Consider the following 27,878-nt stretch of genomic DNA (forward strand, 5'->3'; position numbering starts at 1 on the left):
GAGAGGGTTCCAGTTAGTATCTCCTGGAAAACGGAAATGCTGAGAACCGAGGTAAGGAACAGATGAATGGTAGGCAGATTGTGAGGAAAAAAAAACAAAAATGAGGTTGGTTTTAGACATAATGTGCTTGAGGTGTCTATGAGGCAGTGAGATGGAACAGAGACTCCTCTTAGGGGCCTGCTGGGCACGCCCCACCAAGCTTGGAAATAAAGGAAAATCTTGAGTTCCTTCATGGGAAATTCAAGGCACCTTATCCTTGAGAAGTAAGTGAGCAACCTGAGAAATAAGAAGGTAGTAGTAGCTTAAAACAATCGCCAAGAAAGTTAGTCGCAAAATATTTGGTTCCCTATAGAAACTAAAAATAGCATCTTAACATGTCCTTGAGTTGTTTTTCAGAAACCTGGACCCCCACCACATGAAAGATGTGGCCTGCTGGCACAGAGACTTCAGATGAGGGAAACTGGGTTCTTCCTGAGGGGCCTGGAGGAGGTTACACCCAGGAGCCAGACCTAACGCATCTTCCTACTGACCCCAAATTTTTAAACAAAGCTTTTCTTCCTTAACCAATTGCAATTCATAAAATAGTTAAATCCACCTATAGCCTGTGGATCCCTACTCTGAGGTATCCTTTCTTTTTAGGTCAAACCAATGTATACCCTCCATATATTGATTTACAACTTTGCTCACAATCTCTGCCTCCCTGTCCTTAAAAATTCTTATTCATGGCCGGGTGCGGTGGCTCACGTCTGTAATCCCAGCACTTTGGGAGGCTGAGGCAGGCGGATCATGAGATCAGGAGTTCGAGACCAGCCTGGCCAACATGGTGAAACCCCATCTCTGCTAAAAATACAAAAATTAGCCTGGCGTGGTGGTGGGTGCCTGTAATCCCAGCTACTTGGGAGGCTGAGGCAGGAGAATCACTTGAACCTGGGAATTGGAGGTTGCAGTGAGCCGAGATCACACCACTGAACTCCACAGCCTGGGCAACAAGAGCAAAACTCTGTCAAAAAAACAAACAAACAAACAAACAAACAAAAAACTCTTATTCATAAGCCATCTGGGAGTTGGAGTCTTAAGCATGAGCTATCTGATTCTCCTCACCTGATGTTCTGCAATAAATGCCTCATGTTGTCTCCCTGCAAATCCCAATGTCAGTGTTTGACTTTGCTGCCCCAGGTGGTTCAGTTCAGTAACAGTCGTGATGGAAATGTCCAGCAGAATCAAAGCTCAGAAAAGAGGGCATAACTGGAGAATGATTAGAGGGTACGGAACCATACACAACTTTGAATTTGGGGTTCAATTCAGTACCTAACATGTGGTGAGTGTCCAATCAATATTGTCAATGAATATTATATCTTTGGGAATAATCACTGCGGAGATGTTGTAAAACTTGTTAAAGCAGATTAAATTGCCCATGAGAGAAGAGATCTAGGACAGAGACTTGGAGTATCCATCTTTTAAGCACAAGAAAGAGTAATCATGCAGAAAGATGGATGTAGGATAAGACTATTGGGAATGGAGTGTCACGGAACCCAAGAGAGAAAGGAGGTTCAATAAGGAAGAGATTAGTTTCCACACTGCACCCTTCTACTAAAATGTAGAATGGAATGAGGGCAGATAAAATGCTGTTGGATTTGGCAGATCATGTGTGAAAAGAATTTTAATGAAGTGGTGGGAACAGAAACCATACCATGGAGGCTATGGAGTGAGTATGTGATACAAGAGCCCAATGGTGCAGTCATGCCTGAGAGTACTGGGTCCTTGTGAAATATCACAGATGTCTCCATAGTCAAGTTTCATAGTTCTGTGGTAGTGGTATAGACAATAATGAATCTTTCAGCCCTTCTGTCCACGCATATAACCCTCTTGTCATGGGCATGTGGAAAATGCCCATCATGACAGTTGTGTCCAGCTGTCTGTCATGTTTCAAAACCAAACCATACATTTTACCCCAATAACTTTGTGTGGCTGACATGGGGGCATCACATGTCTGCCTCAGGCAATGTCTGGGGAAGAAAGCTTTCATTCTGACTGCCTTTGTTAATGTTTTTCGTAATTTGGAAAGTCTTTCAGTAATTCAAGAAAATCCTTTCCTTCCTCTACAGGAGAGAGGGATCTCATTATGACTGAGAAAAAAATATCAAGGAAGAGTGAGTCATATTTTCTTGATAGCAAAACAAAGTGACAAATAGGGTGTAGGCAGGTTGAGAGCGATTATAGCAATCTTCTTAGTGGCTAAGAAGATTTCCCATGACCATCATGAATGAATAATGGTTCTACAAGGAAGAGATTTAACAAGAGAGGGAAAGGGGGAGTAGGGAGAGGGTGGGGCTGGGGAGAGCACCTAAATGATTTAATGTTGGTCCCTACCCTCCCCCACTGAATCGGTTTTTAATTCCCCATGTGGCTACTCAAATTAATCTCCCCCAGTGACACTTGCTTGAGATCAATCCTTCCCCTGCCAGGGCCATTTTCACATGTATCTCTTAGCTTGGGGGTTTCTAGACCACAGAGTCAGTAAATTTAACCCCAAGCCTGTCTGAGAGAAGGCTATCAATTCTTAGGGCAGACTTTTTCCTCCTCCCAAACCTAAAATTTGGGCTGAGATTTTACTGAGGTTGAAACCTTATGGAAGGAAAGGGTGCCCTGCCTGCCTTTGGAACTTTGTACTGGATACCTGGCATAGGGCTGACTCTGAGGACAAGGACCAGGCCTAAGACCCCGACGCTGCCTTGCCCCAGAGCCTCCTGCCTGCTAGTGGGACATAAGGAGTGCATTGGAACACAAAAGAAACAAGTTCACCATGACTTTGCAGACTCGCTGAGAATCTCCCTCGCAGCTTCCTCATTATCAGGAAGGACTCAAATCTTCCTAGGCACAAAATATCCAGATGCCTTTACTCAGGTCAAATCTCAAGGCAGGCATCTCCCTGGTAATTGCCAGCTCCTCAAGCCAGGAAGAGATGCCTTTCTACGCTTGTCCTTAAAAGTCAAAACTCTGCCTAGCAAGACAACCCTTTAATGCATGCCTTCTGCATTTCTCAACTTCCCTCATGGCAAACTAATAAATCAGAGATGGTTTTCTGTGCATTGTGTGGTACACACCATTACATAAAGACCTTGTTATTTTTTTTTTTTTTTTTCTCACAGGTTGCAACATGTCATTTGCCTCCCTCTGGCCTCATTGTTATTTTCTCATTCTCTCCTCCCATATTTTGTAAGAGTGCATTGATTTATTGCCATTTTCATTTTTTACAACATCTTCCTCCTACCTCAACAAGCATTTTTGCCCAAAGCGAGTATTAACAACTTCCCTCCAGTTCTCCTTGTGTTCCTCTGTCAAGTGTTCTTATTCATTCCATTTGTGAAAAAAGGAATTCTCTGGGCCAGCACAAAGCATCTGCTGCTTCTATCCAGGCAAAGAAAGATGGTGGCATGGGGTTTTTATTTACTGAAGGCTGGGACGAACACAGAGCTAAGTGTGCATTCCTGGTGCTCCTGGCTTTGTAGTTGTTACAGATGCTGTTGTCCTGCTAGGAGCAGAAGCCCTTCACAGAATGCAGAAATCAATGCCTGCGCCTCAGCCTTGCTCTTAAGGGTTAGTAAATGAAAAGGGTGTTTTAGAAGCACTATGAACTCACCCTGAAGTTCTCAAGTAATCAGGAACTGCCACTCTCCCCTCTCTTCTACAAAGGAAATGCAAATACATGAGGTAAGAAAAAGACATCTAAATAATAAAAGCCCCAAGTGGAAAATATTGGTAAAAATTAGGGAAAAGTTATTAAAGTTAGGTAGAGGCAAAAGAGAATGGCAAATCAAGGGGGTTCATATTGAAATGCACCTTTGGGGAATTCACGAGGGACTGGAATCTGCTTTACCACATTGCTTACGGGCGGATGATGTGAAACAGGCAGGGGCCAGGCAGTGGAAGGAGGACTGTGGCTAAGGCCATCCCAAGCAAGCTCTGGCTGTGTGCAGTTCCCCAAATTGGGGAGGTTGCTCTAGACAAACCCTTGGGTGTTTTTGAGTATTTACCCACAGCTTTGCTGAGCTGAGCAGATTAAATAAAAGTTACCCAAAGCACTTTGCATCTCAAGCATTCAAGTTCTCCCAAGTGTCTGGGACCATTGTGAAGTTTGGGGAAGGTGGGTCTACAGAACCAGAAATTGAAAATACTCCTTTTTATATTAAGAAATCTACCTGAATTACCAGGTACCTCTTGAGAGTCACTTTTTTAGGTTGAGTACAGTGTTCTCGCTTGACTGGGTTGCATCCTGCTTCAGATTGGTTCTGTTCACTCCGTATAGCAGAAATTTTTAAAAATTTTTGAAGTATGTATGTATATGTTGCTTTTTTTAAAAAAAGATTTTCATATGTATTGGCTCTTTTGAGTTTTTCCACAACCCTGAAAGGCAGGCTTCATTTTGCAGGATCAACAAGGTAAGTGATCAGCTTAAAAAATCACACAAGTGCTAAGTAGAAGACAACTTCAGTCCAGACCTCTAGTCTTTAAATCCTGGATTCTTCCATGACTCTACACTTTTTATCTGTAGACAAAATAGGAGGAGCACAGACCAACGAGAGCAGTATCGAAGGAGATCAATACGATATAGCTGTAGGATCGACATTGCTCATCGTAAATGTTAAGAATTGTCCAACAGTGACTCACCTGATGTGGTTATTGTGGATATATTCATGATGAGCAGGAACACCACGAAATCAATTAAACCAGTCAATATCTGGTTGAGAATTCTCCCTGCAGGGGAATGGGCCATTGCTGGGCTGATCTTTGTCTTCAATTCTGTTCCTAATGCTAATTTCATCTCAACTATACCACTCTTTCTTATCTTTCAGTAGTTTCACTCCTGGGAATCTCTTCACAGGACATAATTTAAAGGAAAGGAAAAGCTACACACATGAAGTTATCACAGCAGCATTACCTGTAACAACAAAACATCGGAAGGATTTAATGTCCAATTATGTGGGAATAGCTAAGCTATGGTATATCAATTTGATAGAATATTATGCAGCAATAAAACAATGATTATAATGATTATATAGCAAAATGGAAAATACCGTAATATTAAACACAAAAGAAGAATAAAAATGTGCTGGCTACAGTTTGTTGAAAATATAGTTTTGTACAAACAAGGGCTGGAAAAGTGAGAATAGTGGGCTATGCATGAATCTTTAAAAATGATTATTTTACATTTTCTTATCACAAATAAAAATCAAATGAGAAATAATTTTTAAAAACCTGTTGCTCAACATTAATTAAACTGCTGTGTGTGTGTCTGTTTGTGTGTAGTTTAATGATTTATTGCATGGATTTAAAACCAAGAGTCCCTGGAGTCGACACTCAAAATTTTCATTGCTTGCTGGATAATTTTCTCTAAGCCTTTTAACCTCTGTAGCTTGAATTCATTCATTTATAGGAAGGGCAATTTTTATAGTAGGAGTTCAATGTTTCTTGAGTGAATAAATAAATAAACAATGGGAAAAGGTCTCATCCCTGTAGGAAAGGCTTTGTTTCCAATGAACTCAAGAAGCTGTTTTGTCCTATTGTGAAGATGAGGGAGGTCAACTGGGCTGTTCTTCATGCTGGAGTTTGTGGTTGTGTCTTTTCCACAGTGGAAAAGTGTATGTGATATGTACATTTAAAAGCACACCTAAAATTGGATAAAACAATGAGTGCATAAGTAGTTCCTGAGGGACAATGAAGGGCAGAATGTGACTCCATTTCCCAAGTCTCCATTCTGCCCACACAATCAATCACCTATCAGGTCTCTTTGATCCAGGGCTCAAAGGAAGGAGACTTGATGTTATTCCCTAACCCAAAGGGAGAGAACGTGGGTTCCAGAGAGTGCTGAATTTTCAGTACTACACCCCCAGATGTAGTTGTTCAAGAAAATGGCCAGAACAAAATCAATCTCTTGTCTTTAAAGTGATAAAAGTTTCAATGATAATCATTCATTTCTGTATTAGTCCGTTTTCATACTGCCATAAAGAAATTATGAGACTGGGTAATTTATAAAGGAAAGAGTTTTAAATGAATCACAGTTCAGCATGGCTGGGGAGGCCTCAGGAAACTTACAATAATGGCGGAAGGCAAAGGGGAAGCAAGGCACCTTCTTCAAAAGGCGGCAGGAAGGAGAAGTGCTGAGTGAAGGGGGAAGAGCCCCTTATAAAACCATCAAATGTTATCAGAACTCACTCACTATCATGAGAACAGCACTGGGGAAACTGCCCCCATGAATCAATTACCTCCACCTGGTCTTTCCCTTGACACACGGAGATTATGGGGGTTATGAGGATTGTAATTCAAGATAAGATTTGGGTGGTGACACAAAGCTTAACCATATCAATTTCCTTCTCAACTTAAAATCATCTGATCACATTATGTCATAGTTCATACTTGCCTTTTTATCACCAATATCAGGTGCATACCCTAGCACAGTGCTGGGCACACAGTAGGTAAATAAACAGCAGATGAATCCTGCATAAGCCGCAAGGAGACCTGGGCAACCATTCAACAGCCTGTGTGCCCTGCCCTACTTGAGGGCCTACTCTCAGGCTCATTAATTATGACTTTTTTCTTAAAGAAATGATTTTATTTTTGAATAGGTAAATATATGCACACGGTACCAAATGTTTAAAAGAATAGTATAGAGCAGAAAAGTAAGTCTCCTTCCCATTTTTTTTTCCACTAAGTCACCTGGATCCCTTTCCAGTGATAGCTCTGCAGAGACAAGCACATATGTACACAAAGATTTTTTTTTAGCAACTGTAAAGCATTCCATAGTGTGAATGTACAATAATTTATTTAACCAGTCTCCAACTGATGCAAATGAAAATGTTGGTTGTTCTCATTTTTGTACTTACAAACAATGCTACAAATGTACACCTGCAATTCTGCACATATGTACCTCTGCAGTTTAAGTGTCTAGACCCAGAACGGCTAAAAGGATGAACGGGAGAATGCATATGGGGGCTAACTAGACATCTATTGTCCCATTTGGGATCAGGAAATATTTATAAATTGACTGATGGAAATTTTTAAATTTATGATGCCTTCCTATCCAAAAGCTTAATGTGTCTTTCCATGTATTCAATTCTTGTCTCATGTCCTTCATCTTAAAATTTCCTTCATCTAAGGCTTATGCATTTCTTATATAAATATATTCTTAGCCATTTTCTCTTGCTCTTTGTTGCTATTGAAAATGGGGTCTTTTCTTATACTCAGTCTTCCAATTATTGTCTGCATATATGAAGCCTGTTGATTTTGATTGTGTTAATTGTGTAAAAGTTTTTCTGTTGATTCTTTTAGGTTTTCAAGCTTACAATAACATCATCTGTGAATATTAAAGCTTTATTTTTTCTTTTCCAAATTGTAACCCTTCTATATTTTTCTCGCCTAACTAAATTAGCCAGTATCTCCAGTAAAATATTTTCAGTGGTATTATGGGTATCTTTGTCTTGTTCCCAACTCTTAGTGGTAATGTTATTTTCAATTTCCTTAATCTAGGAGTCTGGGAATAGAATATTTCATGATTTTCTGATTTGCTGATATCTGAAAGTAAACACGTGCAATTCTAAAGCATGACTTTATTATAAATGTTTTGTGTGATGTAAGTAACTGTACAATTAATCATCCTGTAACAGAAAGATGAGATGAATAAACCTGATACATTTTTCTATCATCCCATACTTCAAAGGACAAAAAATCATCAAGATGCTCCATGGCTTGGATATCAGCTTTTATTTTGTATAACAAAAAGTAACCTTAATGAAGCAATAAATTATGTGACAAAATTCAAAGATTAGATAAGGTGAGGATATTAAAAGTATGGAATTACATATACAAGAAGGCATTGACCAGTAAATGCATGGTTGCTTTTCTCCACAACACAGAATTCATAATACTGGAACACTTCTGAAAAACACCAATTGGATGAGGATCTTCAGTAAGGTCAGCCCAGTGTCAGGCTGTGAGTGGTTTTCCTGGGATGACTGGGGAATGGTTAGATTAGGATGATGGTGGGGTGAATAGGTTTGTTGATGCCTGTCTGAGCCTAGACTTCACAGTGAGGCTCCCCTGGCAGTGTTGGAAGCCTCGTTTGCCCCAGACTCAGTTTCTTTGACTCCCTAACCAAGATTTCCACAGTGGCCATGAGTTCTTAGCCAGGTGAACAAGTAAGTTCCATGGCTCAAAATCTCAAACGGACATTAAAGGAACTTTAGGAAGAGCACTAGTTAAGAGCATGCTGCCTGTCTCTGACTGTTAGGTTCACTATTACTTCACATTTTACCAGCTCTGTGCCTTAGAAAAAGGGAATTAGTCCTCTTAAGGCTCAGTTGCATCATCTACAAACACCTTCCTTATAAGGTTGATATGGGGATTATAGGATATGACTGTAAAGGGCTTAGCATGGCAAGGGCTTAGCATGGTACCAACCGTTACATGTTTCTGGGGTGGGGAAACCAGCCTTACTGCAGGGAAAGACAAGTTTCCAATATTATATACTAATTTGGAGAAGGATCAATTCAGTTTTGAAATTTCAGAAAGTTGGCCGGGTGCAGTGGCTCATGCCTATAATCTCAGCACTTTGGGAGGCCGAGGTGGGGGTGGATCGCCTGAGGTCAGGAGTTTGAGACCCTCCTGGCCAACATGGTGAAACCCTGTCTCTACTAAAAATACAAAAATCATCAGGGCCTGGTGGCGAATGCCTGTAATCCCAGCTACTTGGGAGGCTGAGGCAGTAGAACAGCTTGAACCTGGGAGGTGGAGGTTGCAGTGAGCCAAGATTGCGGGGCCACTGCACTCCAACTTCGGTGACAGAGCGAGACTCCATCTCAAAAAAAAAAAATGAAATTTCAGAAAGTTGGATGGAACTGGGACTATTACTGATAGACAGCATGTCCTAACTCAGGCCAGTGAAAGAAAAATGGGTGACCATTTCAAAGCCAGCATTCCAGCAAGGCAGACAGTATAACATCACACTTACATTCTCATAAAACATCCCAGTCAAATCAGATTCTAACTCATCATTTCCAGTATGTGCTTTTGCTTGTGGTCTTGGCTATCTCCAACATAAATTTTCATTGTTGTTGTTTTGATGCTTTTAAATCTAAGCCCTAACCTCTCTTGGATATTTTTATGTTCCTCTGACAAAAACTGCTGTATAGTATGATTGAGGATACACAGTCCTGTGTCTCCCAGGGTCAAAGTGGCTTAAGACAGTGGGGTTGTCCTGAGAAGGTTGTGTGGCCAGAAGAAGCACTCTGGCCCTTAGCAGACTTTCTGAATGACACTCTAAGACCAAGCAAAGACAACAGATGAGTTACGGCTTGTGGTTAAAACATTACTCACCTGCCCAAATACTTCAAAATTTGCAGCAGGGAAATGAACACACTATCTACTAGAGGTACCAAAGAACCCTTATTTCGGGTTCAAACAATTCAAGGCAGTTATTAACTTGCAGAATTTTCAAATACATCATGACCTCACAGAATTATTTCATGATGGTGTCTGAGTAATACAAAACACTTGGGCTAGTGACGGTTAAGATGTCTTGTGTCTGGGAGGCTTTTTGAAAAGACATATGTCGAAGTAGGAATTTGTTATTGGAAATGTGGCCAATCCTGACTCTTCCCAAGTTTTGCTTCACTGGAATTAATTCAAGGATTCCAAGTGCCATGTGACCAGTTCATAATTTTCTTTAGACACAATTATAAATAATTCAGGAATTTGGTTCATCATTGAAAATGAAGTCCAGGAACAAGCTAATTATACTTATTATTAAAATATGTAGAGTGTATTTTGCTCGAGATAAAGCCGTAGGGAACACAATCAGCACATTCACATATTGTGCTTTTGCTTTGTTTCCTGGACCCCAGCCAATTGCTGGCTTAAGCATGGCCATCCCCTTGACTGAGGACAGAAGTGCTGCACAGCATGGAAGGCTGAGCAAAGCACCAGATGCCTTCTGGAAACACCAGTGTGACTTCAGGAAATGACAAAAATGGTCTCATATCCGTGGATCCTAGTGAAGGCAGGAACCTCACTATCCCTAAACACATAAATGAGAACAGAAGCACAAACAGAACAACCACTGGATTAAATTTACCAATCTGTGGCAGGTAGTTATTAAGCTCAACACTCTGCAAAAGTGTGAGTGTGGTTTCTAAAGTGATGTAAATCAGAGTTTGGACTGGGACTTCCTCAGAGAATGCAGTGCTGTACAATACTAGATCTATGGGATATGAATAGGAGTTACATGAAAAAAATTCACCATCCATTAAACTTGGAAAGTTTGAGGTTAGATAAAATCAAGTGAGTTTCCTTACTATAAGTTCTCTCTCAGACTAATATGCTAATGTGCATTGTGGTTCTCCAAGCAGATATTATGGTATGGTGTATTTACCAAAGGTACTTGACCGGAGAGGGTACTCCTTTGTTTAGAGAGCTTCTCTTGGGGCCACCTGCCTCAGTGCACTTTGGGAAGTGCTGCCTAATTGAAATCAGCCTGTTTTGCAGCTGTCTCAATAGGAGTCCCAGCTGGGCCAAAGAAGCAGCCCAGCAGGAGCCTGAAATGCCCTTGCATTACTGAGTACTGCACTGATTTACTGAGTACTACATTGCCTATATAAGTACTCAGTACTTATAGTACTGAGTACTAGCTGCCCTGTGTTACTGAGTACTATGCTGTCCTACTGAGCACTACACTGTGTTACTGAGCAATTCACTGCCTTACTGAGCACTGCACTGCCTTATTGAGCACTGCACTGTGTTACTGAGCATTGCATTGCTTTACTGAGTACCATACTGCCTTACTGAGTACTGTACTGTATTACTGAGTACTGCACTGTGTTACTGAGTACCACACTGCCTTACTGAGTACTGCACTGCCTTACTGAGTACTGCACTATTACTGAGTACTGCACTGTGTTACTGAGTACTGCACTGTTACTGAGTACCGCACTGAGTATTGCACTGCCTGAGTACTGTGCTGCATTCCTGAGTACTGCACTGCCTGAGTACTGTATTGTATTACTGAGTACTTCACTGCCTTACTGAATACTGTACTGTATTACTGAGTACTTCACTGTGTTACTGAGTACTACACTGTTACTGAGTATTGCACTGCCTTACTGAGCACTGCACTGTCTTACTGAGTACTGCACTGCCTGAGTACTGCACTGCCTGAGTACTGTATTGTGTTACTGAGTACTGCACTGCCTTACTGAGTACTGCACTGCTTTCCTAAATGCTGCACTGCCTGGCATTGAGTGAAACAGGTTCCACGGGAAAATGGAACAGACTCAAACATTTTATACAGGTCCCCTGATCCATCCACAGCCTCACTGTGGGTAAATTTCAGAATGTCCTGATGAAACAGAGACTCTCAGGGATCCTTTCTTCAGATGCAATCATTGCCACAAAAGGAAAATTGAAAGGTGGCATATCAGTGAGAGGTTGTTGTCTTACCAAAATATCTTTTGGAAATTGCATATTAATTTTTCTAAGATAATATTAGATCACAGGAGAAGTAAGGTGAAAAGCTGTTAACTCCAGACTCTGAGGTTAATTAGCTCTCTTAGATTGTGCACCTGTAGGAACGTGTAACAGGTATGATGACAGAGTCTTATGCTTGGTTTCCTTTTTATAGAATCTTGAATCAGGAAATATTTTAGTTGCAGTGGAAGGCAAATGGCACAGGAAAAAGAGACATTTTTCCAGAATTCACCCCAACTTCTCTCTAATGGGGGCTGAGATGAAACTATTCTCAAATCCTGTGGAAGACATTCCCAAGAATGACATGGAAAAGAAATTTTTGAGTGACATTTAGAAGGAAATTCAGCAAATCAGTCTCTCTCTCCATATTCCAAATTGCAGACTCCTCAGTTTCAGACTGATGAGAATGAACATGAACCACCTTTCCACTGAAAGACCTCAAGGCTCTGTATCTCCGTAATTGATTCAGGCATCTTAGTTATGGCAGGGGAGGGAAGAGCAGCCCCCCGGGTCCAAACATGGTGGCCCACCTCCCTCCCCCAACCCGTCACTCCTCAGGCTTGTGCTTCGTGGACACCAGCTGTCATGCAGGAAGCTGCAGCTTCTCTTTCTCCCGCCTCCTTTGCTGGCTGGAGCTGCAGGATCATGGCCTGCAGAGTTTCCTTCACCATCTGGAGCTCCCTCCTGAGAGACTGTGGGCACGTTGTTAAGGAGCACATTCGAAGGTGATCGTGGCCCTCTGCGGCCTCCGAGGGATCGAAGAGCGTGTGAGCCTGCTGGAAGCAGATGGGTACTGACACCTAATTGCAGTTTAAAGTTCTTTCCAATTGTATGAATTAAATATTAATATAAACTTTACACTTTTATATTTTAGAATGACCGCAATTTCTACAATGCCTGAGGTATTGACTCTCTCAAGTCAGGTCTTAAAAAGGAAATGGAAGAGTCAGCTCTTAGCAGAGACAGATGGTCAACTCAGATGCTCAATGATATGCAGTTGACGTGACCATAACTCCGGCTAAGCCCCAAGTTGGGGTGGGGCAACTGTCAGATGCAAATACTCTTGACAGTGGAAAGGGTAGAATGCTTGAAATCAAAATCTCCTTGAGAAATACAGGATTTGGGGTTGCCATAAGTAGGGAGAGGCATACTGGAGCAGACTCAGTTATTAACATGGTCTCTGTTCACCATTAACCAGCCTTGTCACCCTATGCAAACCAGTTAAAGCCTCAGTTTTCTCTTGAAATGATGACTTTGAAACCTCTCCAGGCTCTAACCTGCTGTTATCTGTTAGTATATTCCCAGGAACTAGGAAGGGCACTCAAGACTTGATAGAGTCCATCAAAGGGCAAAGAGAGCTTGCTTTTTCTGGGTTGGTTGGTTGGTTGGTTCTTTTCTTTTCTTAAGCTGTTGGGCTCTTAGTTTTCTAACCTATAAAGTGATTTCTCACATGGAGAAAACAATCATAGAGAACTTAGCAAACAGTAATAGATAAGGCTGTAGTTCTCTTAAGAAACGGGTTCTCGTCTGGGTGTTCAAGCAGGGGAATGTTTAACCAACAGTGGTTTTTCTGTCCATACGTCATCCAGTTCATCCTTTCCCTTTTTACTTGTAGTCAGAACAACTCTAAGGCAAATGCAGGGTGAGCGTTGGGTTTAACAAGCAAATTGATCCACTTTCATCCAACAGGGACCAAGGGAGAAAGTAGAAATATGTTGACACCACCTAAATATGCTGAAGTCATCACATGAAGCCAGACCACTACAACAGTACTAGATCAGACATGGAGGGAATGGGGAGCTTTGGGAAAAGGAGTCTGACTGTTTACAGACCACCTACACTACAATGTGGTTTTCCCAAAGTGCAATGTCAATGCAACAAAAAGAGAAAAAGACACCCTTACGAACCACTGTGGAAAGCTTTCCCTTTCTTTTTTCTTTTCTTTTTTTTTTTGAGACAGAGTTTTGCACTTGTAGCCCAGGCTGAAGTGCAATGGTGCGATCTTGGCTCACTGCAACCTCCGTCTCCGGGATTCAAGTGATTCTCCTGCCTCAGCCTCCCAAATAGCTGGGATTATAGGTGTGTGCCACCATGCTAATTTTTGTATTTTTAGTAGAAATGGGGTTTCACCATGTTGGCCACATTGGTCTTGAACCCCTGACCTCAGGCAGTCTGCCTGCCTTGGCCTCCCAAAGTGCTGGGATTACAGGCATGAGCCACCATGCCCAGCCTCCTTTCTTTTTTGAACAAGGAACTCCAGAGGATCCTGGGAATGATGCAAATGAACCTCTTCTAAGCAAACGTGCTGAACCACCCTGAAAAGTTCTGGCAGTTTTTCACCCTCTTGAAGCTTCCCCAGACTCTATCATTTGTGTAATTTACATGCATTTACTGCTAGGGTTCTCTCCTTGCATTTGAACTTGAGGAAAATGGGAGTTGGGTAGGAGGGTGACCAGGGGAGGAAAGAATCCAATATTTACCTTTCCTTCTGTTTTTTTTTTTTTTAAGAGGCTTTGGTTGCTTCCATTTCTTGCATAGTTCCGCTAATCTTTAGTGAAAACATATACCACTTTATACAAGCAAAAGCATAAGTGGTCCCAGATTGAATACCAAACTGGAATTTAATCACAAAGTCATGCTACATCTGTGAAGAGCAGGCATGGAGCTTAAGCAGTTTATGAATCCTGACAAACTCCTGAGATTTAATTACCTTTGACATGCAGCCTGGGACTACATGCCACTATTTGTAATGTGCTAAATGATGACAAAGGTTTCGAGAGAGAGAACTTGAACCAAAATGTGATGTTTCTTTAAAAACTCATAAATCTTCTGGAACTGGCAGAACCCACTGAAAAGGTTAAAAATAAGGAGTGAGAAGTTACAAAAGCAAAGGATGAAGTTAGTCTATAACTAAATTACCACATCAGCCGCTCATACAACAATCGCTAACACAGAAGGTGTCAGAAAACCAGCATTTGAGGAGATAACTCCCTAGCTATGGTAAGCTCAGCAAATCAATCAATGCTTAATTATTCTACTTGTAAAATACTGAATCTCGTACCTTCCTCATAGGGTTAGGGTTCAAAGAAATATTTTTTCCTTGTGAGAGTATAGTGTCTTTTGTGAGTCATCATGAGATTTAAGGTTTATTTCTTAATATAACAGATGTAACAAATACCTTAGGCTCTGTCAAAGCAGGGTTAGACATCAGAAATCCTAGAAACCTCATTTATTGAGCCTGTGGGGGTAATAATCATCAAAATAATAATTAAAATCACATTTTATTTGCAAAGTACTTTTCTCTAACCAACCTGCCTGTAGGATCCCTTACAAAATGTGAGTTACAAAGCATTTTGGATGTACTGAAATGGAAAAGTCCCCAGAAAAAAAAATGCAGAATGGGGCGGGGGAAAGCATATTGTAGAATAATTTATATGGAATGATCCTAATTTTGCAAACAAGACTATTGAGATAAGCCATTTATAGTTCTAGAAAAAGGCTTCAGGAGGACAAAGTAGTGACCTCTAGGTAGAGGCACTGGGAGGGAAACAGCTTTATTTTCCATACTTCTGTGATATTCACAATGGAAATGCATTGCTTTCATATTTAAATCAATATGTTTATAAAATAAACCACTGGAAACATTTCCCTGTTAAGCAGTTGGGAGAAATGAAAGTGCAGAGAGAGATCCTCTTTCTTTCTTTCACTCATTCAAACATTCAAATGTTTCCTGAGTTTCTACTGTGTGTTAACAAATGTTATGGACACAGCAGCACAGGAGTGAATCAAAGTCACTGCCATCATAGATGGCATAAATACCTATGAGTGCAGCAGAAAGTAAACAGGCGCCATGTTGGTAGTATGTCCAGCTGTGCTGTGTTCACAGTGAGATGGGAGGAGCCGTGGGAGGACCTGGAGCAGAGGGGTGACATCGTCAGTTTGGCTGCTGTGCTGAGAATGGATTAAAGAGGATAAGGGCGGAAGCACAGAGTGACCAGTTAGGAGACCACTGCAATAGTTCAGGCAAGAAACAATCATGGCTTGAACAGGGCAGTGGCAGTGGAGGTAGGAGAGGTGGCTAGATTCTGGATGTGTTTTGCAGATACAACCAAGAGCATATATATGGTGACAGACTGGATGTGGGATATGGAAAATGGAAAAGGCATTAAGAAGGACTCCCTGATTTTTTATCTGAGCAAATAATTAGAAAAACACATCTGTATTTTATTGAGAAGAAGAGGACTAGGAATGAGCGTTTGGTGTTTTTGGTAGAGGAGGGAAGGAATTGGATTTTAGACAGGGTAAGTTGGACAAGCTTATTAGCCAAGAGAAGATGCTGAGTAGAAAACAGATATAAGTCTGGCATTCATATTGAACCATAAATTTTAAAAAAGTGTTTTACAACATTTTCTCACTGACTTACAGAAAAATAAACTATCTCATTTGATACATCTAAGCAAGATCTTAAGGCTAAGTAGTAGCTATAATCAGATTTTCTAATCACTAATCCAATAAGCTCATAGTTGAAGCCCATTGAAACACTTGACCTTGACCTTAATTGTTGTCAAAGAGCTGAAAAACAATTGGAATTTTAGGCAAATTGAAATTTTAGGCAAATTCCAAAACTATTGACAATTTAGGCAAATTCCAAAACTAGAATAGAGGTGCTAACTGCACCTAATTGCAAGAATAGGCCTCAAAAAAGCAGAATAATTCTTATGAAGCCTGTGCCTTAGGGACCTGAGTAGCTAAGTATCTGCCCCCCATAACAGATATGCCACCAAGTACCTGTGGTATCTAAGAAAATTAGCAGATTCATTATAACAACGTCGCAGGGATGAACATCCTAACATCTTTAAAACACCTTTGGAACCCAAGGCCATTCTGTACCTCCTTGGAATAGACTATCCACATGGTAGGTAAGCAGGTAACTTGTTAAAATGTCTGTGTTTGCAATTAGCAAAGGAGTAAGACAGCAGGACAGGTGCATTCAGGAATAGATGATAAGGCAATATTGTCATTTGGGGTACCATTTGCAAAAGATCCTGGAATTCTTTAGATGGAGTCTTCTGTTTTTATAAGAAAACAATTGAGTGTTTTACTGTCAATGAAGTGTCCAAGTAAGCATTTCAATGGCTTAGTCAAATTTAGGTCTTCGGTTCATCTGACCTAGTTTGATTCAAAAAGAAACAATAGAACAAGTTGAGCATCCCAAATCCCCAAATCCAAAATCTGAAATGCTCCAGAATCCAAAACCTTCTGAGCACTGACGTGATGTTCAAAGGAAATGCTCATTGGAACATTTCAGATTTTGGATTTTTGGATTTGGTATGCTCCACTGGTAAGTATAATGCAAATATTCCACAATCTGAAAAAAAGCAGAACTTCAAAACACTTCTAGTCCCAAGCATTTCAGATAAGGGACTCTCTTATCCTTTGAAAGTGCTACTCTTTTGCTACATTATTTCTTCTTACCACCATTCCTTCCTGGGTAGCCACTACAGCCCATAGTGCTGGAGAATTTGGTACTGGAGATCCTCATGGAAAAGCCATGAGGATCACAGTCTTTCAAGAGCAAAGAGGAAAACCTTGACTATACCCAAGATTGATTCAAAGGATTTGATGCTTGTACACAGAAACTCTGTGTTGCCTACCTTGTGCCAAGCCCACCTCGTGCTCAGCCAGCAGCAGGACAGCCCTGTGTCTACGCCCTTGCCCTCCCCCACCCACTGTGGGGCTCCAACTCTTCCCCGTCCCACTCCAAAGCCAAGTGAGAGCCTAAGGAAAGAACTGTGACTACTATATCTGCACCAGCCCATCACACACAAAGCTTTAGATACTGTCATCTTAGGCTCTGGGTTTTCTTTCTTTCCTTTCCTTTTCTTTCTTTCCTTTCCTTTCCTTTCTTTCTTTCCTTCCCTTTCGCTCCCTTCCCTTCTCCCTTCCCTTCTCCTTTCCCTTTTCCCTTCTCCTTTCCCTTGTCTCTTCTCCCTTCCCTTCTCCCTTCCCTTCTCCTTTCCCTTTTCCCTTCTCCTTTCCCTTGTCTCTTCTCCCTTCCCTTCTTCCCTTCTCTTCCTTTCCCTTCTCCTTTCCCTCTCCCTTCCCTTCCCTTTTCTTTCCTCTTTTCCTTTTCCTTTCCTTTTCTCTTCTTCCCTCTCTCCTTCCTTCCTTCCTTTCTCTTTTCTTTATCTTTCTTTCTCCTTCCTTCCTTCCTCTCTTTCTCTCTCTCTCCTTTCTCCCTTCCTTCCTTCCTTCCTCTCTTTCTCTCTCTCTCCTTTCTCCCTTCCTTCCTTCCTGTTCTCTCTCTCTCTCTCCTCTCTCCCTCCTTCCTTCCTTCCTTCCCTCCCTCCTTCTTTGGCAGTGTCTTACTTCGTTGCCCAGGCTGGAGTGTAGTAGTGTGCAGTCTCAGCTCACTGCGACCTCCACCTCCTGGGTTCAAGCAATTCTCATGCCTCTGGAGTAGCTGGGACTACAGGTGTGCACCATCACGCCCAGTTAATTTTTGTATTTTTAATAGAGACAGGGTTTTGCCATGTTGCCTAGGCTGGTCTCAAACTCCTGGTCTCAAACAATCCATCCACCTCAGCCTCCCAAAGTGCCGGGATTAAGATGTAAGCCACCGCACCTGGCCAGGCTCTGGATTTTCTTATCTATAAACTACATGAGTGGAGCTCCATGATCCTCATGATCCCTCTTCCAGCCCCTCAGCTCTAGAAGTGGAAAACATCTCCAAGGAGGCAGGACAGTCTCCCAAAACTCTCGTTACCTTTGTCTGTTCAAGCTAAAATTTGGAAAGTTGAACTAAACAAGGGTCCTACGGAGCTGTGGTATTTGTGCACAAACCTGGATGTATTTAGAGCATGCCCTCAAGCACCACCAAAACTAATCAATTGGGCACCATGCACTCCAAATAAGCAGAGAAACAGAATTCCATAAGGGCCTCCCAGACATGGATGTAAATACAACCACAAATAGAATCAGAGTGTCTCTACCTCGTCTATGACTGAGGGCCAGGCAGAACTGCCCTGAGGGCTTTGAAATATGCCAAAAATGTACATATCACAGGTGTACTTCTTTTCCTTTGAAAGTGTGTTGTAGAAATTGAAGGAGGAAGAAAATGAGAAAATTCCTGCTTAAAAATCCACCTTAATTTGGAAGGCTTTTGCTTACAATATTTTGAGCGTGGAGGAGACCTTGCACACAGTCAAAATGTTTTTCAAAACATACTGCTAATTACGACCCCAGATGACTGTGAAAATGCACTAGAGACTCACACTAATGCTCCTGGAAGTCCCGACTTGACTGGCCGTGAAGTCACACCTCCTGTCCCCTTCTCAGGCACTAGGCGTGAGCCACCTCTCCACCACCAGCTCTCCCAATTAATGGTGCAGACTGTTTTCAGACACTCACTGCCACAGTAGCTGATGGGTTTGTGTTGTTCTTTGGTCACGCTACATGTAATTTGGTGAGCCTGTCAGGACGATGAAGAGGCAAAGGCTCTTTCCTCTCCCTCCTTGGATTGGTCAATCAGTGTCTTCTTAATAAAAGTAGGAGACACCCATGAGGCTGCCCATAACTCGGATATTAAATCAGGAGGCCACAAGGACCTATTTGGAAACTCAGTCCCACTGCCCACCCCTAACCTCTGTTGATGCCACACTAATAGCCCTTATGTACACACATGGTTTATGCAAAAACTGAGTGTTTTCCACACAAAGAATAAACATCCACGGTAGCATCTGTGGCTTGAATCTTTCAGACGTGGACGTCCAATGTGGGCTTACATTAATCACATTCCAATGTGGACTTAGATTAATTGGGTACCCTCTACCTCACATGCACAGTAGGCTCTGGCAGCATGCTTAATGGAATCAAACAAAACACTGCACTCACTGTGCAATCCTTCTGTATTGTTGACAACAAGCTGTTTCTTTCAGCCACACTCAGCATTGTATCTTTGATCAAACATGGAAATACAAACCAGTCAGAGTTTGGCTGGAGGATTCTGGCAGCCTCTCTGAATCTCTAGATAAGCTCTAATTTGAAACAACGGCTTCGGTTTGTGTAGGGGAGCCTCCGTAGAGCCTTGTAAACATGTCTTTCTATCTTAGGGCATAATGTTCCACTCAAATTTAAGTGCTGCTTTGTATGAATTCAAAGACACCTCCTGTGCATTTATTCTCAATAAGTGACAGAAGACTGGGATTCGAAGAAAAGTCTGGGTTGAAATCCATATCATGGTGTAGATTTTATTGGAGGGAGGGAGAGAGCTGACTTCAGTACCTAAACCAGTGCTTCTCCGCTTATCACAACAGAGATCAGTGAAATTCTCAAAAAACATAACATCAGTGAAATACTTTTATTATAGCTTAAAAATTTAAAGTAATTGTGTGTTCCATGGAACAGACCTGTCCATTTACTTATAGGCAATGGCTGCTTTCTGATGGGCCAAATAGGACCATGGGGCTTGTGGCTGGAAAGTTCTGCTACTCATCAGAAATGACCTTGTGTCAGCCAAGTTGTTCCCAAGCCTTGTTTTTTTCGACTGTCAAGTAGGGATAATAATCCCTATCCATTTATAGAAGTTTTATTATAATTAAATGACTTTTCATCTAAGCCACTGTGGAGTTACTGATTGATTCCTTCAAGCATTTATTACAAAATAGTTGAATCAATCTACCTTGAAACTTTTTGTGTATAAATGGGATGTTCTTGGAGCTTGTGACTAATATACTAAGAACTGTGAGACAAATGGACTTGGATAACACTTTTCTACCTAAAATCATGCACTTACCCATGGCTATATTAAATGTACATTGTGAATATAGCCTTATTTGACCCCCATAAAAACCTTAGAGGTGTATGTTATCCTGACATTACAGATGGGAACCCTAATGCTTAAAGAGGCATTATCACTTGTCCATGATCCCGCTGCTATTAAATCTGGCTTGGATCAGCTGTGGAAAAACTAAAAGGATCTTGTTTAAATACTGCTTAACCCCTTTTTTTTCAGGGGTCTTTACTAGAGCTGCCTCCCCAGCTCTAGTAAAAATAAGATCCAATTCCCCAGAATCAAACTAACCTTTTAGAAAATTTCACAATAAGAGACCAGCACAGAACCCTGACTGCAGCCCTCAGAACTGCTACCTGAAGACAGAGTTACAACCCACTTAGGAACTGCCCATCTGCTGAGCTGGGGAACGGGAACCCCTTCATATCCATTGACTCTCTGCAGCGGGCTCCTCCTCTGTGCCCCATCATCTGCCCATTTGCTGGAAGCCATACCCCCTTACACGTGCTCAAAGATTTGTGACCCCATGAACATGGAATAAATAAAAACGCCATCCTTATTCTATGTTTGTATGCTTCTTTGGGAAACTTTCTGATAATAGCTTAAATACAAGATTTTTAAGAGGCAGGAAATTATGAAGAACAGAATATCTGCTTTTCAAAATCTACCTAAAGCAATGTGAAAATCATTGCAGATTAAGTTGAAGAAATTTTCTGCCCAGCTTAATAAACAAGGTTGAAAATGTAAAGTTATAACAAGGAAGGAAGTGTAGCATTGGCTCTATCATTAAATCACAGATCTGAGTATTTGTGACTAAGATTAATCCTTGGCCATTCAAAGCTACTTATACACACACACACACACACACACAGCCCATAAAGTATGGTAAAAACTGGAATTCTAAAAAGTAAGACAGCAATGACAAGCAAAGACCAAAATAGCTAAATTTCCCACAAACGCATCTAATAAAAGACATTCTACTGAATAGAAAGATGAATGAATAGGGAAGTGTTTTTAGCTAGAGAAGTGTCAACTTGTGATTAAATAACTGAAAGGATATAGGGCTGCATATCCCTTCATCCACTGGGTACCCACCCGTTTGCTCTCAGCAGAACTAACCAGTGACAAACTGCGTCCACAGATCAACATAGAATGGAGTGCTTCATACGGATGCATACCTAAGCCAGTATGTTCTCAGGCCATCTTGCTCACTAGCAGCTAGTTTTGATGAAGGTGTTTGTAGGTGTGACACCAAGGATATTAAGTCTGGTGCAAGAAATTCTATCACCGGGAAGCAGAAAGGACTAAATTGAGTTCAACCATGTGTATATGGTTAGAAGTTGAAAGGAAATAATCTAAAGTCCCGTTTGCTTTGTTACTGTACTGCCCATTACTAGGTAGAGTTGCTAGATAAAGAAATTCAGAGGTGGATTTAGGACGCTTGGTATTGAAAAAGCTCGTAGGAAAACGAGCCAGTCAACTGTTTTCCTTCACCAGGGCCACACAAAGCTGGATTTACACTCACTTGAAACTGCATTTTCTTTGGCTTCCTCGTGTGCATGTCTGAACTTAATTGTTAGTGGTTGGATTTAGCAATTAAAAATACTGAATTGCGGCCAGATGCGGTGGCCCAAGCCTGTAATCCCAGCACTTTGGGAGGCCAAGGCGGGCGGATCACTTGAGGTCAGGAGTTCTAGACCAGCCTGGCAAACATGGCAAAACCCTCTCTCTACTAAAAATACAAAAAAATTAGCTGGGCGTGCTGGCGGGCACCTGTAATCCCAGCTACTCAGGAGGCTGAGGCAGGAGAATCACTTGAACCCAGGAGGTGGAGGCTGCAGTGAGCTGAGATCACACCATTGCACTCCAGCCTAGGCATCAAAAAAGAAGAAAAAAGAAAAAAAATACGGAATTGCTTACTGAAAACTAGAGTGAAAACGTTTCATACCTGATAATCTCAGAGATCTGAGGTGCTCTGTGCTATAAATAACAGCAGCATCTATTTGTTGCCATCTTCTGAGGCATGAAAAACTACCCTTTAAAGACTCTCTTTTACAAAATAACTTTGCCTTGCTTAATCTGCAAGATGAAAAGGATATGAATGAGATCTTCATCGTGACTGTGGATTGCTGTGTGAAGTTGATCTTCCAAGTACAATAGCTTCTTGCCTATGTCTTCACACTTTTCTCCAAGTTCTGCAGAAAGGATGTAAGATTCCTGGCGAGAGGAGGAAAACAAGATCGCTTGTTAGAGCTGTGGACACAGACAGAACACAAAGGGAAGCTTCCTGGAAAGAGCTCTCCCAGTTTCTGCACCTCAGTCAGAATTGTGCTAGGGCCTGTGTCTCCCCTGGGGATCAAACTTGAGAAGTTGTGAACTGATTTCAAGTTATGACCAAAGAATGAGCTTTGTCTATGCAGTTCCACAGGCCACCTCCCTTGTCTGGTCATTTCGAAGTGCTGCTTCCAGTATGTCAAGTCCCGAAGTGGATTTATCAAACAGAAACCCTGAATCTTCCAGCTGTATCAATGGGCAAATTCAAAATTTAACAGGGATTCTAAAAAAAGTGGGGAGAGGGGTCACAGGAGCAACTGGGCTAACCTGTAAGGACAAAGGGAATATTCCTTTAAGGACACAGGAATTGACTAGGGCACTGAACATTTGTTTACACACTGACCACAGTCCCTGAATGCTAGAATTTAAGTGCCATGAGGTGTATACTGCATATAGAGCCGCTGCTACCACCACCATACATGGGAGCTTAAGCCGCATAAGAGCAGGATGATGCAGCACTTTGGGAGGCCGAGGCGGGCGGATCACGAGGTCAGGAGATCAAGACCATCCTGGCTAACACGGTGAAACCCTGTCTCTACTAAGAATACAAAAAATTAGCCGGGTGTAGTGGCGGGCGCCTGTAGTCCCAGCTACTTGGGAGGCTGAGGCAGGAGAATGGCGTGAACCCGGGAGGCGGAGCTTGCAGTGAGGCGAGATTGCACCACTGCACTCCAGCCTGGGCGACAGAGCGAGACTCCGTCTCAAAAAAAAAAAAAGAGCAGGATGATGATGTCTTTTTGCTGCTATCCCTCGAGCCCCTGGCATAGTATCTGGCACATGACAGGCACGTAGTATTGATTGATTTGATGAATGAACAGTTAAGTCTTAGAGCTCCTTCCTTCTCTCACTTTTTCCCTTCAAACTTATTTCTATGAGCCAGAAAAGGGCCTTCTTTATGTCACTTTCCTGCACAAAACCACCACAGAGCAGAGTCTAAACTCTGTCTTCACAGGACCTCACACAAAGCCCATGGTTCAGCTGTATCCCCTCAACTCTCCTAAAGGCAAGCTAAGCTTTCCCAAAAGGACTAACCCCGTTGCCCTCTCTCATGCTGTTCTTTTTGCCCATGCATTCTTCCCCACTCTTCTCTGAAACCCAACCTTTCCTTCAAAGGCCCCAAATAATAATTTCACCTTGTAGTGCAACCATTCTGATAAGTTCTGTGTCCACTCAAGTGAGGTAAGGGCCATGGGTTAGTCATTCATCCCAGGGCCCCAAGTTGAATGCTGGGCATGTTGAAGGCCACAGACTTGTAAAGGAAAACAATAAACAAGGTTAAGAAAATGAGAACAGAAGATAGAGATTCTTAGAATAAAGCAGGGGGAGAAGCAAGAAATGAGCTCAGAATTAAAACTTAAATGTAAAGATAATATTTCCTTAACTAAGAGTGAAAAGCTTAGAAGATACACTAAAAAATTTTTGCAGACCAGACACAGTGGCTCGCAGCTGTAATCCCAGCACTTTGGGAGGCTGAGGCGGGTGGATCATGAGGTCAGGAGTTCGAGACCAGCCTGGCCAACATGGTGAAACCCCGTCTCTACAAAAAATACAAAAATTAGCTGGGCGTGGTGGTGGGCGCCTGTAATCCCAGCCACTCAGGAGGCTGAGGCAGAAGAATCGCTTGAACCCAGCAGGCGGAGATTGCAGTGATCTGAGATCGCGCCACTGCACTCCAGCCTGGACAACAGAGCAAGACGCCATCTCAAAAAAAAAAAAAATTGCATAAGGGAAACTATTAAGATACGTATTCAGCTTAAACTACAAGTTTACTACAAAAGCTACAATGAATACCCAACAATAACAACAAAATGCCCAGGTGCGGTAAAAGTCACTGTTAAAAAGTCTGGAGATTATGCATTATATAATATTATAATCAGATTCCACAAATAACAATTAAATCCAAGTATATAATTTGATTTTTGCTATAGTAGCTTTAAAATTTACATGTCAATGGCCAACTACCTTAGAATAAAATAGTGCTAACGGGAACTGCAAATAACTTGTAAATATTGGAGAAGTCTAGTATACTGAAGAATGAGCTACAAGCTACAGAATGACTATACGCATTTACTGCAAGTAAGTGTATATAGAAAAGAAATCTAGTGGCAATAACATACAATTGTGGGGACATATGGACACAATTAAAGGAACTTTAATGTGAAGCACCCTTGAAGGTTTACTCAAAATTGACCATAACAGTGGTGAGAAGACAGCAAATACATAAAAATCACAGATAAATATATATATATACACACACACACATATATATACATATATATGTGTGTATATATACATATTTTTTTACTGACCCTAAAATAATCAGTCAAAGATATGAAATTGAGGGTAGGAGATTACACAGAAGTATAGACACTGGATAATGAGCAACACCATCATCACACATGAAATAAATGAGACACTAAGAAAAACAACATCTGGGAAAAAATGATTGACAGTCATGAAACCACAAATCATACAGGAAGGAGAAAAATACAGTGTTAGCAGGAAAATATATATGACTGAAAACACACTTAAAGAGAGAAAAAGCATAGACTCAGAACAGAAAACCAAGGAATTTAAAACACCCTTAAACGAAATCAAATGACTCAATCTTCATCTTACAGCTACAACAAATATGAAATCAGAGCTAAATTAAACAAATTTAAAATACAGTTTTACATTTCTCCCCCAAACGTATAATTCCTGCCTGTTTTCCTTTTTAAATTATGTGCAGATTGATAGTAATGGCATAAATTTTGGAAAGCAATTTCAGACCACATAACAAGCGCTTTAAATTGTTCATATCTTAAGACCCAATAATTTCCCTTCCTGGAATCTATCAAAAAGAAATAATTTGTTCATTTAAATTGAAATAACTTTTATTAAGCCCTTGTAATAAGCATGGAAGAATGCCTATCACATATATCAAATAGAAATAAAAGATTTTTCATGCAAAGATGATGGCATTAAAAGTATAGGAAAGAGGAAATAATTGTCGAACAATAAAGGGAATAGTTAAATAAGTTCTGGTACAGCAGATTTGTATTTAGCCATTAAAGTCATTTTTAATAAAAGAGCATTTAATGATGATGAAATAACTCAAATAGGCAAAGCATCAAAATATTTATAATTATTATTTGTGGGGCAGTATTATGGGAAATTTTTATTTTCTTCTTTATACTTTCCTGAACCTTTAACATCCCTAAAATTTGGAAAAAAGTTATCAAAAACCCTAATTCAAACCATAATGAAAAAGGAAGAAATTTACCTGAAAATTTTTTTAGTTTTTTTAGAGATTAAAAAACAAACAATGTAGCATAAGGGAACAAATTCAGAGAGCTCAAGTCACCATGTTTGCTAAGAGAAGATCTGTCCGGCATTCTTTTGTGGGGCTGTTTTTCCAAGGCACAAGTTACAGGATCTCTCTCAGGCTTGTGCAGGAACCTCTACTTGTTGGTCTGACAGCTTCTGATTCCGAACTGAGAGGATACTGAATGTGAACCGGGTAGATATGACTTAAGAGATGTATTATTTTACTATAATGCTCTCACTTGGAATCTTGAGAATAGAATTAGTTTAGACCTAAACTGAGAATTGACAGCTGATGAGAGGGTAGATTAATATATTTCTATCAATCTGATAAAAAATTCTGTTCTGTCCAAAGAAATCTGTCTGTCCAGAGAGAGCAAGGTGGGATCAGAACCATGGGTATTGGCTGGGTGCAGTGGCTCACGCCTGTAATCCCAGCACTTTGGGAGGCCGAGGCAGGTGGATCACAAGGTCAAGAGATTGAGACCATCCTGGCCAACATGGTAAAACCCTGTCTCTGCTAATAATACAAAAATTAGCTGGGTGTGGTGGCGCAGGCCTGTAGTCCCGGCTACTCAGGAGGCTGAGGCAGGAGAATTGCTTGATCCCAGGAGGCGGAGGTTGCAGTGAGCCAAGATCGCACCACTGCACTCCGGCCTGGCAACAGAGGAGACTCCATCTCAAAAAAAAAAAAAGAACCATGGGTATCAGCTGTGCAAAGTTGCCCAGGTCCTGCCTCTTAGTCCATAAATGAGGGACTAGGCAAAACTTCCTTGGCCATTTCCATGCCATGCCCAGGTATGGCAGAGTGTAGGTGTGGTCATAGCAACACACTTTTCTGGAATATTGCCTCTCCACCATCAAGAAACAGAGTTTATTACTTCTCCTGTTAAACGTGGATGGCCCTTGAAATTCCTTCAATGTATGGAACATAGTGAAGGTGACACTGCCTGACTTGCAAAGTCAGGTCATAAAAGGTGACATGTCTTTTCAGATCACCCACCCTGGAACCCAGCCTCCATGTTGTGAGGAAGCCCCAGCTACATGGACGGGCTGTTTGTAGATGTCTGGATGAGAGCCTCAGCTAAAGCCCTAGTCAACAGCCAGACTTGGGAAGGACTGAACCTTCAGATGGTCCCAGCCCCTGTCTTCAAGTCATTCAGCTAACACCCAGACATTGTGGAGCAGAGACACCCTCCTCACTGTGCCCCACCCCAATTTCTGATCTACAGATCCACGAATATCATAAATAGTTCTTTTAAATCACTAAGTTTGTGTTGATTTTGATGCAGACATAGTAGCTAAAACAGGGGGCTTACATGGGTTGTCCCTACACAGAACCTCGCATGAGTGCATAAAACTATTGCAAAATGCTAGCAGGTAGTGCATCTTCACTGGTACCTAGTTAGGGAGTTGACTGACTAGATTTTTGAAGCTCACTGAAGTGCTAATGCCCAGACTTGTCTCAGGGAGGGGAGCTCCTACCCATGCAGGGCACTATGGCCATTAGGCTGGGAAGTGCAACAAAGACATTACAACAAGTGGCCACTGCCACTGGTCAGTAATCCCAGATCCCTGGCTCCTAGTTCAATGTGTAAGTTATTGAACAGTACAGGCACATATTCTGAGGGTTGTGTGTGTGTGTGTGTGTATAGAACAAGTACAGTAAAAATTTCCTAGAAAATTCCGCAGGAAGACATACCACAGTGAGTCCAACATATCTGAGTGCAATACGACCCACAGGGCCTCACTTTCTTCCAGCTTTGGGAGAAGTGGCTCTTTCTTCAGGGGACACTTAGCAGAGCAAGGTGCTCAAATCATGAGAGGCAGGTAAGAAATATACAGATTCCTGTCTCCTGGACCCTCACACTGGCCTTGGGGCACACCCACTGCCTAGACTGAAGGACAACATTGCTGTCTATTTAAATGATCA

General features: G+C 41.5%; 1 protein-coding gene across 3 annotated transcripts in view; it reads right to left on the minus strand.

The window, feature by feature from the left end:
• Window positions 1-7,741: 7,741 nt before the first annotated feature.
• Window positions 7,742-27,878, minus strand: part of DISC1 (DISC1 scaffold protein) — a 414,191-nt gene continuing 394,054 nt past the window's right edge. For 2 of the 3 annotated variants that reach the window (XM_055102196.2, XM_063596538.1), the window contains 2 exons: window positions 22,405-22,522; window positions 12,069-12,208 (listed from right to left, as the gene is read on the minus strand). In XM_055102196.2, the coding sequence (XP_054958171.2) occupies window positions 12,069-12,208; window positions 22,405-22,522 (258 nt within the window). Of the gene's footprint in view, window positions 22,523-27,878 lie in introns of all 3 variants that reach the window. The other variant, XM_055102062.2, reaches the window with a different exon arrangement.

The sequence above is a fragment of the Pan paniscus genome, chromosome 1, assembly GCF_029289425.2.
Source record: "Pan paniscus chromosome 1, NHGRI_mPanPan1-v2.0_pri, whole genome shotgun sequence".
NCBI classification, from domain to species: domain Eukaryota; kingdom Metazoa; phylum Chordata; class Mammalia; order Primates; family Hominidae; genus Pan; species Pan paniscus.